General features: G+C 34.2%; 3 protein-coding genes across 3 annotated transcripts in view; 2 read left to right on the top strand and 1 right to left on the bottom strand.

Annotated features, from left to right (window-relative positions):
• LOC110269528 lies at window positions 313-1,434 on the top strand. The gene is made up of 4 exons (XM_021117432.1): window positions 313-646; window positions 792-944; window positions 1,165-1,302; window positions 1,417-1,434. The coding sequence occupies exons 1-4, from the start codon at window positions 488-490 to the stop codon at window positions 1,432-1,434; spliced, it is 468 nt and encodes a 155-aa protein (XP_020973091.1). The 5' UTR covers window positions 313-487.
• Window positions 2,238-3,542, top strand: LOC110269527. Its single transcript, XM_021117431.1, has 3 exons — window positions 2,238-2,313; window positions 2,914-3,183; window positions 3,373-3,542. The coding sequence occupies exons 1-3, from the start codon at window positions 2,238-2,240 to the stop codon at window positions 3,462-3,464; spliced, it is 438 nt and encodes a 145-aa protein (XP_020973090.1). The 3' UTR covers window positions 3,465-3,542.
• Window positions 16,069-16,783, bottom strand: part of LOC107631260 (uncharacterized protein At4g22758) — a 1,846-nt gene continuing 1,131 nt past the window's right edge. The window contains exon 2 of the mRNA XM_016334644.2: window positions 16,069-16,509. Within this exon, the coding sequence (XP_016190130.1) occupies window positions 16,325-16,509 (185 nt within the window). The 3' untranslated portion in view covers window positions 16,069-16,324. The remainder of the gene's footprint in view (window positions 16,510-16,783) is intronic.

The raw sequence follows: 16,783 nt of genomic DNA, 5'->3' as shown, positions 1-16,783 counted from the left end.
ACATCAGAAGTGGTGGTACTACTGCTGTTTGTGTAATGCACCTGTTTGTCATGTTGGAAATTTATTTTATTGTTATCTGTGTAGAGTTGAGTGTGTTGATGCCATAAGAAGGTATCTATTTTATCTCTCGGAGTTTTTGGTACCAGTTTTCTTTTTGCTTTATTGCATCTTCTGCATCTGTTTCTCAGTGTATATTTTGCTTTTATTTATATTATTTAGGTATCACATCAAAATTATTGTTTCCCATTCAAATGGCAGCAATATTTTCATACTTGAGGATGATGAGGTGATGCAAATAATCAAAATGAGTTGCTCAGAATTTTTGATAGACGAAGGAAATTCCTCCCAAGTAATCATTTTGGTTTTAATTTAATTTAATTGTCCTTGTTTTCAGTTTAGTGTTTATGGTTCAAGTATGTAAATTTTGCTAATGTACCTATTCTTTTTTTTCCCTTAGTCAAATGATGATTACACTGTTCCGAATAGCATGATTTCTCAGTTGATGAACAAGAAAATTGTCTTCATAGTGGATCCTAGACCCATTGGATATGAATTGAATACATCTCTTCATGTTGTTCGTGCAATATGTGATGATATTGATATTGTCAGGTTTTTGGAGGACTCCACCCATGATAATCAACAGCAGGTGATAACATTATTATGTAAATCTGATGTTGAGTTAGCCCACTTTGTTTCTGATCAAGTTAACCTCAATTGGCTATATTGTTTTGTGTTTTTCATGCATGATGTGTTAACTGTTACTGATGTTATTCCTTTCTTGTTCCATTTAGAAATTTCATCTGGATCCCTTTGTTCCTCATTTTCCTTTCGAATTTAAGAATCCAGTTGAGTTTCACTCCAATGCAAGCATTCAATGTTCGTCGAGCTCAAGTGCTCCAGTGCGTCAGGCTTCACCGATTTCTGTTCTGAACTGGAATTGTTGGGTATTTCTTGATCTAATGGACTTTGATTCTTTATCTGTTAGTAAACTATGTTTGCGGTAATATGTATATGCATACATGTATATCGCTTAAATTTTGTTTCTTTATTTGTTTAATATTTCTTTTATTAGTCTTCAAATTTTTATCATACCTGATTTCTTTCTCATCTCAATTTTTTTTCTTCTGCATTCCTTCTTCTTATATTTTGCTGTGTTCTCTGTAGACTATTAACCATGATTTTCATGCAAGAATCTCGTCCTCACAAGGTTCCAATTTAGTTGGGAATCATCAGCCTCTCACTATTAGGGAAGAGCTTCGGAGTGCCTTTGGACAATGTGAAAATACTGGCGAATCTATTTTGGTATGTAATTATCAACTCATTTTTTGGAGTTGTGATCTTTATGAAACTTATTGTTCTCTTTCTTATGCTTAAATTTGTATGTGTGAGTATGTTTCTCTGTGTTTTTGAATAAAGCATGGTTATTATATATAGACCTGAGCTTTGTTTGGTATATATATATTTGTTTTCTTATAAGTTATTAAAATGTATGGAATAATTTAAATAATGAACCCCAAAATCATTTAAAAAATGTCTTTTTTTCAATCGTGTTATAATTTTATATTTAGATATCTCATATAAAAAGATATTTTTAAGTAAAATTGGTTAAAGGTATTTTTTATTTATTTATCATGTGAAAATATATATTTCCAAAAAAAATTAAAAATATAAATTTGAACTTCTCTTATACATCTTCATCTACCAACACATTACAGTATAAAAATTAGTAAATTAGCATTTATTTGAAACAAAATTAAGCAAATCATAGAAAACACGATGATGATACCAATACTGTTCTGAGGGGTCGTTCGAGACAGAAAACGTCGATCGAAGTCGGACACCTTGATGCACAATGTACCCAGATGGAGAAAACTGGGATAATCCAAGAAAGGATCCAGAAATACGAACTGGATGGGGATAAAAAAAACTGGGTTGAAGATCAGGATTTCAGAGTGACACCAACACCGTGCAGCGAGAAACCGAGAAAAAGGACAGAAAGACAGGTCACACGGTGGAGATGGAAGAATCGGGATCACAACACCCACAGAGAAGATCGAGGCAGGAAGGTGAGAGTGGCAACAGCTAGCAAAAGGAGAAACCATAATCAAATTAACAGGAAATTCTAAAGAATGAAGTGAAAACCCCAAAAATTTATAAAATACACAAACCACATACAACAAACAATTTAACAGCTAGCAAAAAGGAGAAACCATAATCAAATTACCAGAGGGAAGCACATGCGCGTTGAGGTGGGGTTGCCACGCTGGAGGAGAGGTGCCACCTGGGATAGGAGCCGGCCTGGAACGCGGGGAGGTCTCCAGCTCAGAGATGAAACCACGGCTATCTAGTGTATAATGATATTTGTTTTCTTATAAATTATTAAAATGTATGGAATAATTTAAATAATGAATCCCAAAATCATTTAAAAAATGTATTTTTTTCAATCGTGTTATAATTTTATATTTAGATATCTCATATAAAAAGATATTTTTAAGTAAAATTGGTTAAAGGTATTTTTTATTTATTTATCATGTGAAAATGTATATTTCAAAAAAAAAATTAAAAATATAAATTTGAACTTCTCAAAAAAAAAATTATAATGAATTTTTTAGTAATTTGACTTTTATTATTAGAAATTTATCAACTGCCCTAAAAAGTAAGTAAAAATATATTTTTCATCCATTTTTTTTCGATTTAGTCATCCCTAATCAAGTACTTAGTTGCTTCTATTAGTTTATTGATATATTTAACATAGTTATCTATCTTACCACTTTAATAGTGTAGAGATAGATATTTTTCATAAAAAAAGGTTAAAAATTTCTAGGATACTGGATGGATTAGATCAATAGATGTGGACCGCACGATGGAGTTAGAATGAATCTGATTAGGGAACATGGGTGTTCCATTGGGAAGACATTATCTCTTCCTCACTATCTGTTTTCTTCGTCAAACCGATTCTGATTCGGAGCCTTCTCAGTCACATATCTCTTCTCACTCTCTCTGGAATTCGGGCGAAGATAGAGTCCGATCAGAAGAGGAAGAAGTCTCCGGTGGTGCCGGCGGAGCAGAAGGAGAAGCATAAGCCGCATTTGAACAAGACGAAGAAGATGTCGTACTGTGGCAATAGCGACGGTGGTGATGGAGCTGAGGTTAGGGCATCCCACATACTGGTGAAGCACCAAGGTTCCTCACTACTTTTCTTTTTGTGAAGCTGATTCTGATTCAGAGCCCTGTCCGTGAAACATCTCTTCTCACTCTCTCTGCAATTCCGGCGAAGAAAGAGTACTTTGCTTTTCGTGAAGCCGATTCTGATTCGGAGTCCTCTCACTCAGACATCTCTTCTCACTCTCTCTGGAATTTCGGCGAAGATAGAGTCCGATCGAAAGAGGAAGAAGTCTCCGGTGGTGCTGGCGGAGCAGAAGGAGAAGCATAAGCAGCATTTGAACAAGACGAACAAGATGTGATACGGTGGTAGCAGTGACGATCGTGATGGAGGTGAAGTTAGGTATCACAAAAATATCTATTTACTCAGTAGAGGAAGTGAAAAAGTGTTGTTAACATTTTCTATTATGTTTAGATCTTGCTTGAGCAATTAGATATCATTATGAATTATCGTTGTTCAGTCTGCAATTTCTTATTTGTTAGGAACTTATCACGGTAAATAGGTCACTCCCAATTTGTTTTGCAAAATACTTCAAATACTGCTAGAGGATGGGAACCATCTTGATAAATTTGGTTGTTAAAGGGGTGTTTTCATTTGCACTGGTATGTGATCAATTGAGATTTGTGTTGGAACTATTCTAAAATTCCAAAGGGCATTGTGTTTGAATTTGAATGGCTTCATTTGTTACTTTCTTACCTTTTGGATTGATGCTTTTTTTTTCCTTCTGGTTGTGAGTTAGTTGTGTGTTTTGAGAATCAGTTTTATGCTTATTAATTATTGAGATGAAATACTGGTTTATGAATTCAGGGAGTCAAGTAGAGGATATGGGAACTACAGCTACTGGATATAACAGAGTAGTAGAAGAGAATGGGAAATTATTTATCATGGTTCAAGATCTGAAAGGTTGAATTTTTAATTGTTTATTTAATTAATGTCCATTTTCTCTTTATACATTATTGAGCAAAGTTAATTTTGTCAAACTTTTCAGATCCAAATTATAGGTAATATTCGAGTTTACTACAGAATCAGACCCACATTCCAGGCTGAATCCAAGAATATTATTGATTTCATTAGGGAGGATGGTTCTGTATTCAATTTAGATCCATCCAAAACATTGAAAGATGGAAGGAAAGTTTTTCACTTCAATCGGGTTTTTGGTGCAAAGGCTGGCTAAGGTAGAGTTCTACATGCTGATTACAGAAATTTTCCCTCCCCTTCCCTCTCTTTTACATTATCTTATTGAAATTTATTCTAACTTTGTACACATATGAAATTTTTAAGGACACAGACCTGTTAATTAGATCCCTGATGGATGGATATAATGTTTGTATTTTCGCATATGGTAAAACTAGATCTGGGAAGACATACACCCTGGTAAGATAAAAGAAGTATGATACACATTCTATTATTTATTCCATATATTAATTAACGTGGACACAGACCAATGAAATAAGAAGCAATCTCTGCTTACTATATATGCAAACTTAAACCAATTATATATCCATCTAATTTTTTTTCTTGTTTCTTTTGGCAGAGTGGTCCATCAGGTTGAACCTCTAAGGATATGGGGATCAATTATGTTCCTGTTAACTATTTGTTTCAAATGTGTAATGACAGAAAGACATTATGACATATGACATTTATGTTCAAATGGTTGAGATTTACAATGAACAAGTTAGAGACCTACTTGCTGAGGACGAAACAGATAATAAATTAGAGATTAGGAGCTGCAATGATGATGGATTGAGTCTTCCTTATGCTACATTGAGTCCGGTGACATCTAGAAGTGATGTTTTGACCCTGATGAAACTCGGTGAGGTCAACTGTGCTGTTAGTTCCACTGCACTGAACAATAGGAGTAGTCGTTCCCACGGGTAATTTTTTAAATTTGTTCAAGTTTGTTCTGTTCCATGATGCTCTCTATTTAATTTTCTGGCTAGATGAGGTTGCTTTCATGTGGTTAGACAGCAAAAGAAGAAAATGAAATAAATGAGTCTGTACCTCTATGTGAATTTGGTTATGAATATAACTATTTCATATCAAACTAATTCTGCCTATTAGAATTGATTAAGCTTTATTCATTGTATAATTCAGTGGTATGTCTGTCTTCACAGAAAATCATCAACAGCAGCCAGAGCAACTAATAGGCTTTCCATATAAAAATGGTGTTGTGTCTAAGGCAGAACAATTAATAGACTTTGTACATAAGAATGATGGTGTGTCTAAGGCAGAACAACTATTAAACTTTGCATTGAAGACTAATGGGGTGTCTAAGCCAGCTGAATCGAATGGATTTAAGATCTCTGTAGCACAGTAGGTCGAGCCAGCACCACCATCTCAACCGCATGTTATAGAGCTGAGTGACAATAAAGTAAAGTGATGAAGTAAGTATTTAATCACCTTGAAATAAGATACTAGGGCTCACAAATAATAAAACTTACAAATTCAAAGGTGATTAGAAATTTACTTTTCCAGTTTTCCGAACCTCCACATTTTAGATGATCTTTTTTCCCTTTCATGACCAGAACAGTTTTACTTTTTCCGTGAACTGTTTCAGTTATAAATTCTAATTTAGGATACAAAAAGATTGGAGCAACTTTACTCTGACCCATTCCTCGAGTTAGTTTAAGATTGCGTTGTTATGGATGCTGAAATGGGTATTGGCTATCGTTTCTGATATTAAAGGAAGCATTCCTATTTTATGTTCAGATAATTTTGAAAGTTAGCCTTCTTTTAAACTAGCTTTTACTTAATGATTTTGTATCACATGCTTTGATGGAGTTTGTTTTTTTATTCCTAATTCCTATACCATTATTATAACTATATATTTTCTTTAGACTAAATTATAATTTTATTTCTCACAGGATTCAATTTATTTATAAAATTATTTTTAAAAAGATGGATATTTTAAGTTTTCAAATGTCATCTTAATTTGATAGAAGTTTTAGATTTCATTTTGTACTTGAAGATAATTGATAAATGTAATATTTATTTTTCTTCTTCTTTTTTTCTTGGTTTGTGGGTTAATTAGAAACTTTATTCTACAGTACATATAAACAATTAATATCTACACAAAGTTTACTTTTTTTTTTATGTTATAAAAGTTATTGATTCGGTCGATATAAGAAAAAAGGAAATATTAGTTTAAAAAATTGGTAGGGAGATTTTATTACTAAAAAAAATTTTTACTCATAACATTATTAACAATAATTAACTTTTCTTTTAACAAGTTTCATATTTAAGAGGAAGAACCATATTTTTTTATAAAAAAAAATACATTCTTACTTATTTTTTTTACTTATATTTGTTAATTTGTATGTTAATCTGTTTTATATTGCCTACAATTTTCGTTAAGTAATTATTTCTTTCATTTTTTTTCTGTGATTTTCCATCATTTTTTTCTCTAATTATCAATAGAAAATAAAAATAAAAAAATTGTGAAAATTAGTTAAACTTTGGGACACATAAAATTTATTGATATCAAAAGTTCTGAAATGAATAGAAAAAATTATATTTACGATATATTTTTCTCAATATTTAGTTATTTTTAGCTATCATAAGTATTAAAAAATTTTCTGATTAATAATATTAATTGTATTGTCTAATGATTCATTTCTCATAACCGTTCTTTTAGTGTCATTTATTTTTAATGAATTATCTACATTATTTTAATTGTAATCTTATATCTTCTATTAGTATTTTTACTTCTTTAATGTTACCAAGGAAAGATTAAAAGACCAAAGGTGCCTCTCTTTTCTCTCACCCCCTCCCTACCCCCACACACACACAATAAAAAAACAAAGTTCACAAACAAGACACACACACGCGAAGAAAAAAAGAAGGTCAGAAAGAAGACCTAACGTCGTCACCGTGCATCCTCTCCCTCTGGGGTCTCAGCTCACTCAACCCAGAAAGACACCGCCCTACTTTTTGCATCGTTAAACCTCAAATAATGCTACAAGATACAAACTTGTCGTCATCTCCAGTGGTCCCAGCGTCTCCATTTCTTTGAGCAGGTAAATTTTCTGACAATCGAATAACAAGTTAAGCTTTTGCCTTAACAGTTGCAGTCCCAACGTAATCTTCTCTTCACTTTTTTTTCTTTTGCTTTTGGCATGCATGTATCATTTAAGGAGACCTTCTTCCCCGATTTAAAAAGAAAGAAAGAAATTTTTGATTTCCAAAACTACTTATCTCTGATACTTGGATATTTCTAACATCTGATTCTTATTAAGTTCTTTTTTTTTTATGCTTCTTATTAGCAGGTTGTCACACGTGGGTAGCTGCTACTTTTGTTAAACAACTTGATTAGGAAGCTACATTTAAGGTAACATACTATAATGTAAGTTATTAATATGAGAGAAGTTCAAAGGATAATAACAGGAAGCTATTTTTTTTGTTAATTTCTTTTTAGCAAGTTAATTAATTCAGTTTCAGTGAGGTTGTATTGGCCGTGTGAAATTCGGTAATTTTAGTATTACTATATTGTATGCAATAAGAAAAAATATTAAGCAGATAATTTAAAACATTTTAAGAGTAAAAAAAAGAAAATCGTATTTATAATTTTTTAATATTGATTCTGGTCTTTTATATTTTAATATTGATCTAATTTTTGTATATTTTCTTTTTTTTATATCGTTTGTAATGCATATTCTAATTAACAAATTCATAATTCATGATTGTTTCATTAAATTATTATTAGTAGTAGTGGTTAGCTTTCTGAAACTTCTCAACATTATAATTAGCATTAGTAGAAATTTAATTTACTAGAATTAATAACAATATTTTTGTTTGTCTATTTCTTCTTTTGTTTATGAATGGTTGCTGTTCCTTCTTTATGTTTGTTCTTTATGTTTTTCGATTAAATTTTATCAGCTGTTTTTGTTGAATTTGTTGAAATCTTCTATTAGGGTTTACTTTATTATAATGCTCTCTTTTGCAGTAAGAGACAAGATCTTTTCTTTCTTCTTGAATCTTTATACCAAGTCTCTCTATTTGATAAGTCTGAATGGTCATGGATGCCAATAGAGAAGATCCAAACAGGTATGGTACTGAGCATTAGAGAAGATGTTTTCTTTGCTGCATTTTCAATTCGATTGAAGTCTCATTTACTTTTTCATTCAATATATTTCAGATTAACTTTTGAAATTTTTAATGTCAATTAAATATCAATGTTATGCCATCTATAGTTTTTTTTTAAATTCTTACTCAGATATTTTTCATGTTGTAATTTAATTTTATTGGCTTCTCATTTATATGTAGGCCAGATTTGAGAAGTTGTTGTAATCTGTAAAATATGTTGTGTAGTAGTTTTCCAACGTGGTCTCTTGGGTATTTTTCATTAATGTGCTTTTAGTTTGTTACTATTTTTTTTTAGTATACTTAGTTAGTTGTTTTCTCATCAAAAAAGTCGCAGTCTTAAATTCTAATCGTACCATTATGTGCTAATAGGAGGTTTTTAGCAACCCAACTATACTGGCCCAGCGGAAAAGAACTGGTTTTTAGATTTCGCGTTTTCAGTAAGCAGGTAACGAAATATAATGGCCAATGTGCAGTTTTGGGCAGTAGTATCAATCTCAATTAATTAGATTCCTGATTTGACTTTATGTTCTTTAATTTGTTATTTTTTATTATTTTCTGCATGTCTGAGAGTGATTGTTTTGCCCTTTTGTCCCTTTTCTATGGATATTTTGTTTAAATTCATTGAGCTGTTTACTGAACTAGAATCTTCTCAATTATTTATGCTAAAGCTTTCTTCTCATTATAATGGTAGTTCATTTACGTGATTATTGTTCTATTGTGTTGCTCAGTTGGTAATAATGGTAGATTTAGAATACCTCTCTTTGCTAAATAATTAGTTAAAATTATGTGAAACTTTTTTAGCATGTTTTGTTACACATGAATTAACTTTGGGAAGAAATTTGAATATAGGGTGATAGAGCTCTTCCCCCAAATTTTGTTTCAACTCATGGGGAACGATTAGGGCCAATGTTCTATGTCATTGACGAGTTAGATAATTGTTTAGTGTTAGAAGTGATAAGAAAGAATGATCAGTTGCTCATAACTGACTCCTCATTTGAACAGATTAGAACTTTCTATCTTATCGATAGAGGGGCATCTGTTCAATTTAGGTATGTCGGTTTTGGAATTTTTTTTATTTCATTGTGGGATAAGGACAACCAACCCATCCAAGTTCACCTTGATCCTGACTGCTATGTTTCTGAGCTAATGGACCCAGAGACACTTGATAATGTATCAAGAGTGTTCCACATAAAGTATACCAGGATGGATGAGGACTCATCAGCTGATGTGATTGTTCTATCTGGGTCTGAACCATCGGATGATCAGTTTTCATCAGATGGTGATGAAGACAATGATCAAGATAGGGCACTGGTAGGGGATAATCCACATAATCCGATAGATTTGTCTAGTGGAAGCAGTTTATCATTGGAGGTCAACGAACAAAGTAACGCAGCAAACGAATTGGTGGTTGATCCTAGGTAATGCTAGATGTAACTTTTTTCCTTATGTTTTGGATTTTAATATCATGGGATAGCTTGCTATTTTTTTAGTGGGGTGACTAACATATTCATATTATCCTGAATTAGATACGCTCAAGAGGTTTCTTATGAAAAGAAAATCACAACTTCGGATGTCGGACAATCTAGATTGGTAACTTGATCTCAAAAGAGTGTTTTCTTTTATTTTTTTCTTGCAAGCTTATTGGATGTTCTTCCTAAATCTTTTATATTTGTGTTAACTATGAATTATTCCTTGCAGTATTTGGCTTCAAAATTTACTGCGTATCTTAAACTATCTGGAGATGGCTCGATTTGGACGATCACCGGTCCAGATTCCAATGTAGAGAAAAATGTGTTCTTTTTTCACTTACTGAAAAGTGGAGGAAGAGGTGGAGAATGGAAATTTGGAGTCGGGTGGAGTGAATGTTGTAGAATATACAATTTAAAGGAGGGTGATATCATTACTTTGAAACTCGGCTTGATAGCTAACTGCCAAATAGAGTTATCGATCCAGCGACATTAGGCCTCCTGTGTATAACTCTATTTGATGGATATTTTGAATTATATGTTAAGTTGTCTTGGACATATTTTATTTTTTGTTTAATGAACAAATTTATATATTTTGTATATATTTTGTTTTGCTATCAGTAGGTATCTTGACGTTATGTGTTTTTAAGATAATACGTAATAGTAAACTACATCTCTGTTGGACTTTTTTTTTTCTATTTTTTTTAGTGTCTAACAATTGTTTGAATATTTTATTATCTTTTATTATCTTAGAAAATATGTTATGCCATTTATTGATATATTGAATAATTGTTGTATTCTATTTTTTTATTTTAGTATAGTGATAATTTTATAATTATCCAAAATTAATACAACATATCTATTTTTATAGAATACATTTTAGTTATATTCTTAGTATTTTTTTTTTGGGTTTAAATTTCGTGAATCCGTGCATTGCACGGATTATCATGCTAGTATATGGAGATGAGGAGTGGTTTGGATACGAATTTTTATATTAGCTTCCAATTAAATTTATGGGAAAAGAAATAAATTTCAATAGCATTTAAAACAACTTATTTTATAAATAATAATGATATTTAAAATAACTAATATATCAATAACTATTGTAAATACTTATCTTTAACTTAATTTTGTTACACGTGAAATTGTAATGATTTTTTTCTTAACTTATTTAATTTAAATTTATTTAGTATCTAAAAAATTATTTACACTCACGCCACTCTTGCTACACTTCTTTTTCTTCATCACTTCTTCGTCTTCTTCTTCACCAAAGGAATGACGAAAAGGATAAAATACGCGAAGAAATTAAAAAGAAAAAGGAACGCGAAAAAAAAAGAAAAAAAACACAAAAAAAAAGAGAAAAAAAAGGAGGAGGAGAAGGATAAGAAGGAGAAAGAGGAATGTGAAATATAAATATTAAAAGAGGAACGACATAATTTTATGCGTGTGTTATGTAAGTGAGTTTTATTAGATTAAAATTAATTTGTTTAGCTTTATTTACCAAAAAACTTTCTATGTATATTAGAATATATATATATATTCTTAAAAACAATAGACAAAATAGCTACACAATCGTATCTATCGACTTGTTTGTATAAAATAACATTAGTAACTACAGTTAATTTGTTTTGGAATTTCCACTAATAATCAACTTGTTCCTTGGATTTTGATTTTAATCAAATTTTAAGGTGAGGAGTGCACAAGAACAAGCACTTTTAGCATCAATGAGGAATAACATAAAATATAAGGTAAAAATTTATTATACGCGAGTTAAAAATAATTAAATAATAATTTAGTTAAATTATCTAATAATTTTTTATTATTAACTTTATATAAAAATAATTACATTTTCACCGTAAATATATAATTTTGTGTTAACTGTTAGAGAATCATTAGTATCAATTTAGATCAATTAGTATCGTCTATATTTATATAGTATATCTGTATATTAATTATAGGATTCTATGCCTTTAATAATACTCTGATTCATTTAGCACCTATAAATACCCTTTGTATATTGTACCTTTGATCACACTGAATAATACACAAAACACTTCCTTTAGAGTGGTCTCTTGTTTCTAACATGGTATCAAGAGTTTAGGTCTTTTTTTTTCAATGAATATTAGTTCATAGCCCCATTGTTTTTTCTTTTCCGGCAGTGTTCTTTGGCCTCTTTTTTCGTTCTCTTTTCGATGCTTTGGTTCGTCACCCCGTAACCATCTTGTTCGTCTTGTCGCCGTGATTCCAACGCAACCAGAACCGCCGCCAGACGCGCCTCCACGCGCCGCCAAAAGACGCTGCCACGACCAGCTTTCCAAAGCCGCTGACATCGCCACCAGACGCCTCCGGACACGCCGTCACGCGCCGCCGGAACCTTGCTGGCCACCTTTATTGTCTTGCCTTCCAGAAGCTTCAGCAGCCGTTGGATCTTGGACGCGATCAGACGATCCTAGCGCTTCCAAGTGTTACCGCGCAAGGCATCCTTGGTATCCAATGATCCGCGGCCAACCCGACCCGGCCCGCCGTCGACCTGCGTGCCACCTCGTCACCAAGCTGTCTTCTCGATCCTCTCAGGTGACGCCACGTGTCATCGTTCGCTGACATGGCACTGACGTGGCGCTGACATCACTGCTGACGTGGCAGACACGCGGGACCCTCCCTAAGGTTTTTTGGTGAGTTCTTTCCGATTTTGCACTCCGATTTCTCATTTTCTGCTCCGAAATTGCCATTTTCTCTCCTCTCTTTGATCTTTGTGACCACTGTCATAGAAAAGCCAGATGTTTTTGCTGCCACCAACAGAAAGGGTAAATTCTGTCGAAATTGTAACCGTTCTGGACACCTCTTCCCTAACTGTCCTTCTGTTGAATGTCGCATATGCCACCAGACAGGTCATATTAGCTACCATTATTCACAGCTGTTCTGCTGTTACTGCAAGCTCTCGGTACATTTAGTTACTGCCTGTCCTACTCGCCCACCACGTCCTGATCCACTCAACTCGTCTCCTGTCTCTCTCTGATATTGCATCTCTTCTTCAGTGTCTTCTCTCTGTTTCTGGTAATACCCCTGCTGCTTTATCAACCCCTCCAGGTAATTATAAATGGTACTTTGACTCCGGTTGCTTTAATCACATGTCTCTGTTGCGTAATATTTTCTCGTCCATGTCTTCCACTACAAATGGACCTTCTGTCAATACTGCAAATGGCTCCCTCTTGCACGCAACACACAAGGGTTCTATATCCCAGTCAACTCTTAATCTTCCTGATACTTATTATATTCCCAAATTAAACTTCAATCTTATTTCTGTTGGTCAACTTGTTGATCTGGGTTTTGACGTCACTTTTTCCGTTTCTGGTTGTCGTGTACAGGATCCTCGGACGGGACAAATCATCGGAACTAGACGTAAGGTCGGAAGGTTGTTTGAACTCGAGAATCTTCATATTTCTCATGTACCAAATCTCTGTGCTACTTCTTCTCCCTCTACTCTTCACTTATGGCATCAACGTCTTGCCCACACCTCCTTAAGAAAACTACGTCCTCTTGTGTCTCAGGGTGTTTTAGGTCAAGTTCCAAATGAATCTTTTGATTGCATTTCTTGCCAAACTGTCAAACAACCTGCTTTATCTTTTCACAATAATTCATCTCTTGCTTGCTCTCCTTTTGATCTCATTCACTCTGATGTTTGGGCCCCGCTCCCACTACCTCTATGGGTGGAGCTCGATTCTTTGTCGTTTTCATTGATGATTATTCCCGTTTTACTTGGGTTTATTTGATGACTAATCGCCATGAGTTACCTCAAATCTATATCAACTTTGCTACTATGATTAAAACTCAGTTTTCCAAAGTCATTAAGGTTTTCCGATGTGATAATGCTATGGAATACCATGATTCCAAACTCTTAGCCTTTCTTGCAGAATAGGGGTACTTTGTCTGAGTTTTCTTGTCCTGGTATGTCTCAACAAAATGGTAGAGCTGAACGCAAACACCGTCACATTCTTGACTCCGTCCGTGCAATGCTTCTTTCTTCTTCGTGTCCTTAGTGTACTTGGGGTGAAGCTGTTCTTACTGCTGTTCATGTTATCAATAGACTCCCTTCTTCTGTTCTTGGTAATGTTACTGCCTTTGAGCGTCTTTATCATACCCCCCAGATTATAGTTTTCTTCGAGTTTTCGGTTGTGTATGTTTTGTTCTTCTTCAGCCTTATGAATATAGTAAACTTGAACCTCGGGCTCGTATGTGTTGTTTCCTTGGTTATGGCACTGAACACAAGGGTTATCGTTGTTGGGATCCTCTCTCTAAACATATTTGTATATCTCGTCATGTTGTCTTCTAGGAGCACCACATGTTTTCTCGGTTCTCATCCTTTGAGTCTATTCCTACTACTCAGTCACCTTTGTTTACTAACTCCAATGTTGATCTTTTTCCTAGTGATGATTCTCCAGATTCTATCTCGAGTGACCCTCCACAGCCTCCTGTTCTTCTGCCTTCTCCATCTCCCGATGATTCCAGACCGGACGATGATCCTGCTCCTACCGTCATGCCTCCTCCTCCCGCTCGTTCTTCTAGGGTAAAGAATCCACCTCCTCATCTTCTTGATTATCATTGCTTTCCTACTATCTTTCATCAACATGAATCTAAGTCATTCAGAGAAGCCTCTTCAAACCCAAATTGGCAACAAACAATGCAGGAAGAAATACAGGCACTTGAAAACGCACATACTTGGAATTTGGTTGATCCTCCTTCTGATCATAAAGTTGTGGGCAGTAGATGGGTATACAAGATCAAGACTCGCTCTGATGGCTCTATTGACCTTTATAAGGCCCGCTTGGTTGCTCAAGGTTGTACGCAAGAGTATGGTATTGATTATGAAGAGACTTTTGCTCCTGTCACTCATCTTACGTCTGTTAGAGCTCTTCTTGCCATTGCCGTGGTTAAAAAGTGGTCTCTCAGTCAGATGGATGTGAAGAATGCATTTCTTAATGGAGATTTGAAAAAGAAAGTCTATATGAAACCACCTCTGGGATATCCTTGTCCTTCTAATAAGGTTTGTCTCCTTCGCAAGGCACTTTATGGACTTAAGCAAGCTCCTCGTGAATGGTTTGACAAGTTCAGCATTACCATATGCAGTCTTGGTTTTACTTATAGCCCTCATGAGAATGCCCTCTTCATTCGTAAAAGCGAACGTGGAGTTGTTCTTCTACTTTTGTATGTTGATGACATGATCATTACTGGGGATGATGTTGATGGTATCTCTGATCTCAAGGCCTCACTTCACCGTACCTTTGAGATGAAAGATCATGGTTCTCTCAGCTATTTCCTTGGTCTCGAGGTCATTTCCACTGATGATGGCATCTATCTCTCTCAGGCTAAGTATGCTTCAGATCTTCTTGCTCGCGCTGGGATTACAGATAGTCGCACTGAGTCTACTCCTCTTGAGCCTAATGTTCGATTTACCCCTATGGATGGCACTATTTTGGATAATTCGACTCTCTATCGACAGTTAGTTGGCGGTCTCGTCTACTTGACTGTCACCCGACCAGACATCGCCTATCCGGTTCATGTACTTAGCCAGTTCTTGTCAGCTCCTCGTACTACTCACTATGCGGCAGTTCTTCGCATTCTTCGCTACATCAAAGGCACTCTATTTCATGGCTTTTATTTTTCTGTCCATTCCTCTTTGTCTCTTCAGGCTTACTCCGATGTTGATTGGGCTAGTGATCCCACTGATCGTCATTCTACTACTGGTTACTGTTTGTTTCTTGGCGACGCTCTCATTTCTTGACGTGCTAAGAAGCAAACGTTCACTGCTTGCTCAAGCACAGAAGCTGAGTACCGTGCCCTCGCTGACACCACTGCTGAAGTTATCTCGGTTCGCTGGCTTCTCGAAGATCTAGGTGCTCCTCAGTCGTCCCCTACTGATGTTTTTTGTGATAACCGCAGTGCTATTCAGATCGCCCATAATGATGTGTTTCATGAACGCACCAAACACATTGAGACTGATTGTCACTTTATTCGGCAACGTATCTTTATTGATGTTGTTCGTCTCATTGCTGTTGGAACACTAGATCAGACTACTGATATCTTCACGAAAGCTCATCACCCGACTCGTTTCCGGACTTTGTTATCCAAACTCAAGTTGGTATCCTTAGCTCCCACTTGAGTTTGAGAGGGGATGTTAGAGAATCATTAGCATCAATTTAGACCAATTAGTATCGTCTATATTTATATAGTATATCTGTATATTAATTATAAGATTCTATGCCTTTAATATTCTGATTCATTTAGCACCTATAAATATTCCTTATATATTGTACCTTTGATCACATTGAATAATACACAAAACACTTTGATCACACTGAATAATACACAAAACACTTCCTTTAGATTGATCTCTTGTTTCTAACATTAACAATGTCCCAAATAACTTGAACAAAGTGACTAAGTGTTTATTATATTTTTAATTTGACATGTTTTAAAGGCTAAACCAAACACACTCCTAGCTAATAGTAGCATACCGCTGCAACAAACACATTATTGGATAATAAAGTACAATCATAGGAAACGACATCATTGTTGTGGAACAACTCAACATGAAATGGATGGATGATGTATCTCTTCAATGGGATGAGATTTTCAATCCAAATGATTTGTTGAACCATGCCTTCCAGCCACTACCACCATTGCGTTTCTGCTGAGATATCAGCTCTGAATGTGGTTGTGTCTTTGATAAGCAAACTTGCTTCTTGCACATCACAAAATTTCTCACCCCATAAGATCCTATGGCTTCCAAAGGATTCAAAGCTGTTATAAAGTAGTTTTTCCATCAAAATATCAGTAATTATTGTAGATAAATATTTTTAATTAATGTAGATAAATATAACAAATCTTACAAAATTATTCTTTTTAAAATTTACAAAAATCTGATTTTTTATAAATCATATTTTTTATTTTATTTTAAATATATTAATAAACTAATGTTGGCTAAGTTAATCATTAGGTTATTGATTTAATCATTAAATCATAAGACTGTTCTACTTACATTAAATTAAGAATATTGATATAAAAATCCATAAAG

This window comes from Arachis ipaensis, chromosome B03, assembly GCF_000816755.2.
Source record: "Arachis ipaensis cultivar K30076 chromosome B03, Araip1.1, whole genome shotgun sequence".
NCBI classification, from domain to species: Eukaryota; Viridiplantae; Streptophyta; class Magnoliopsida; order Fabales; family Fabaceae; genus Arachis; species Arachis ipaensis.
This window is presented reverse-complemented; position numbering and strand designations above follow the sequence as displayed.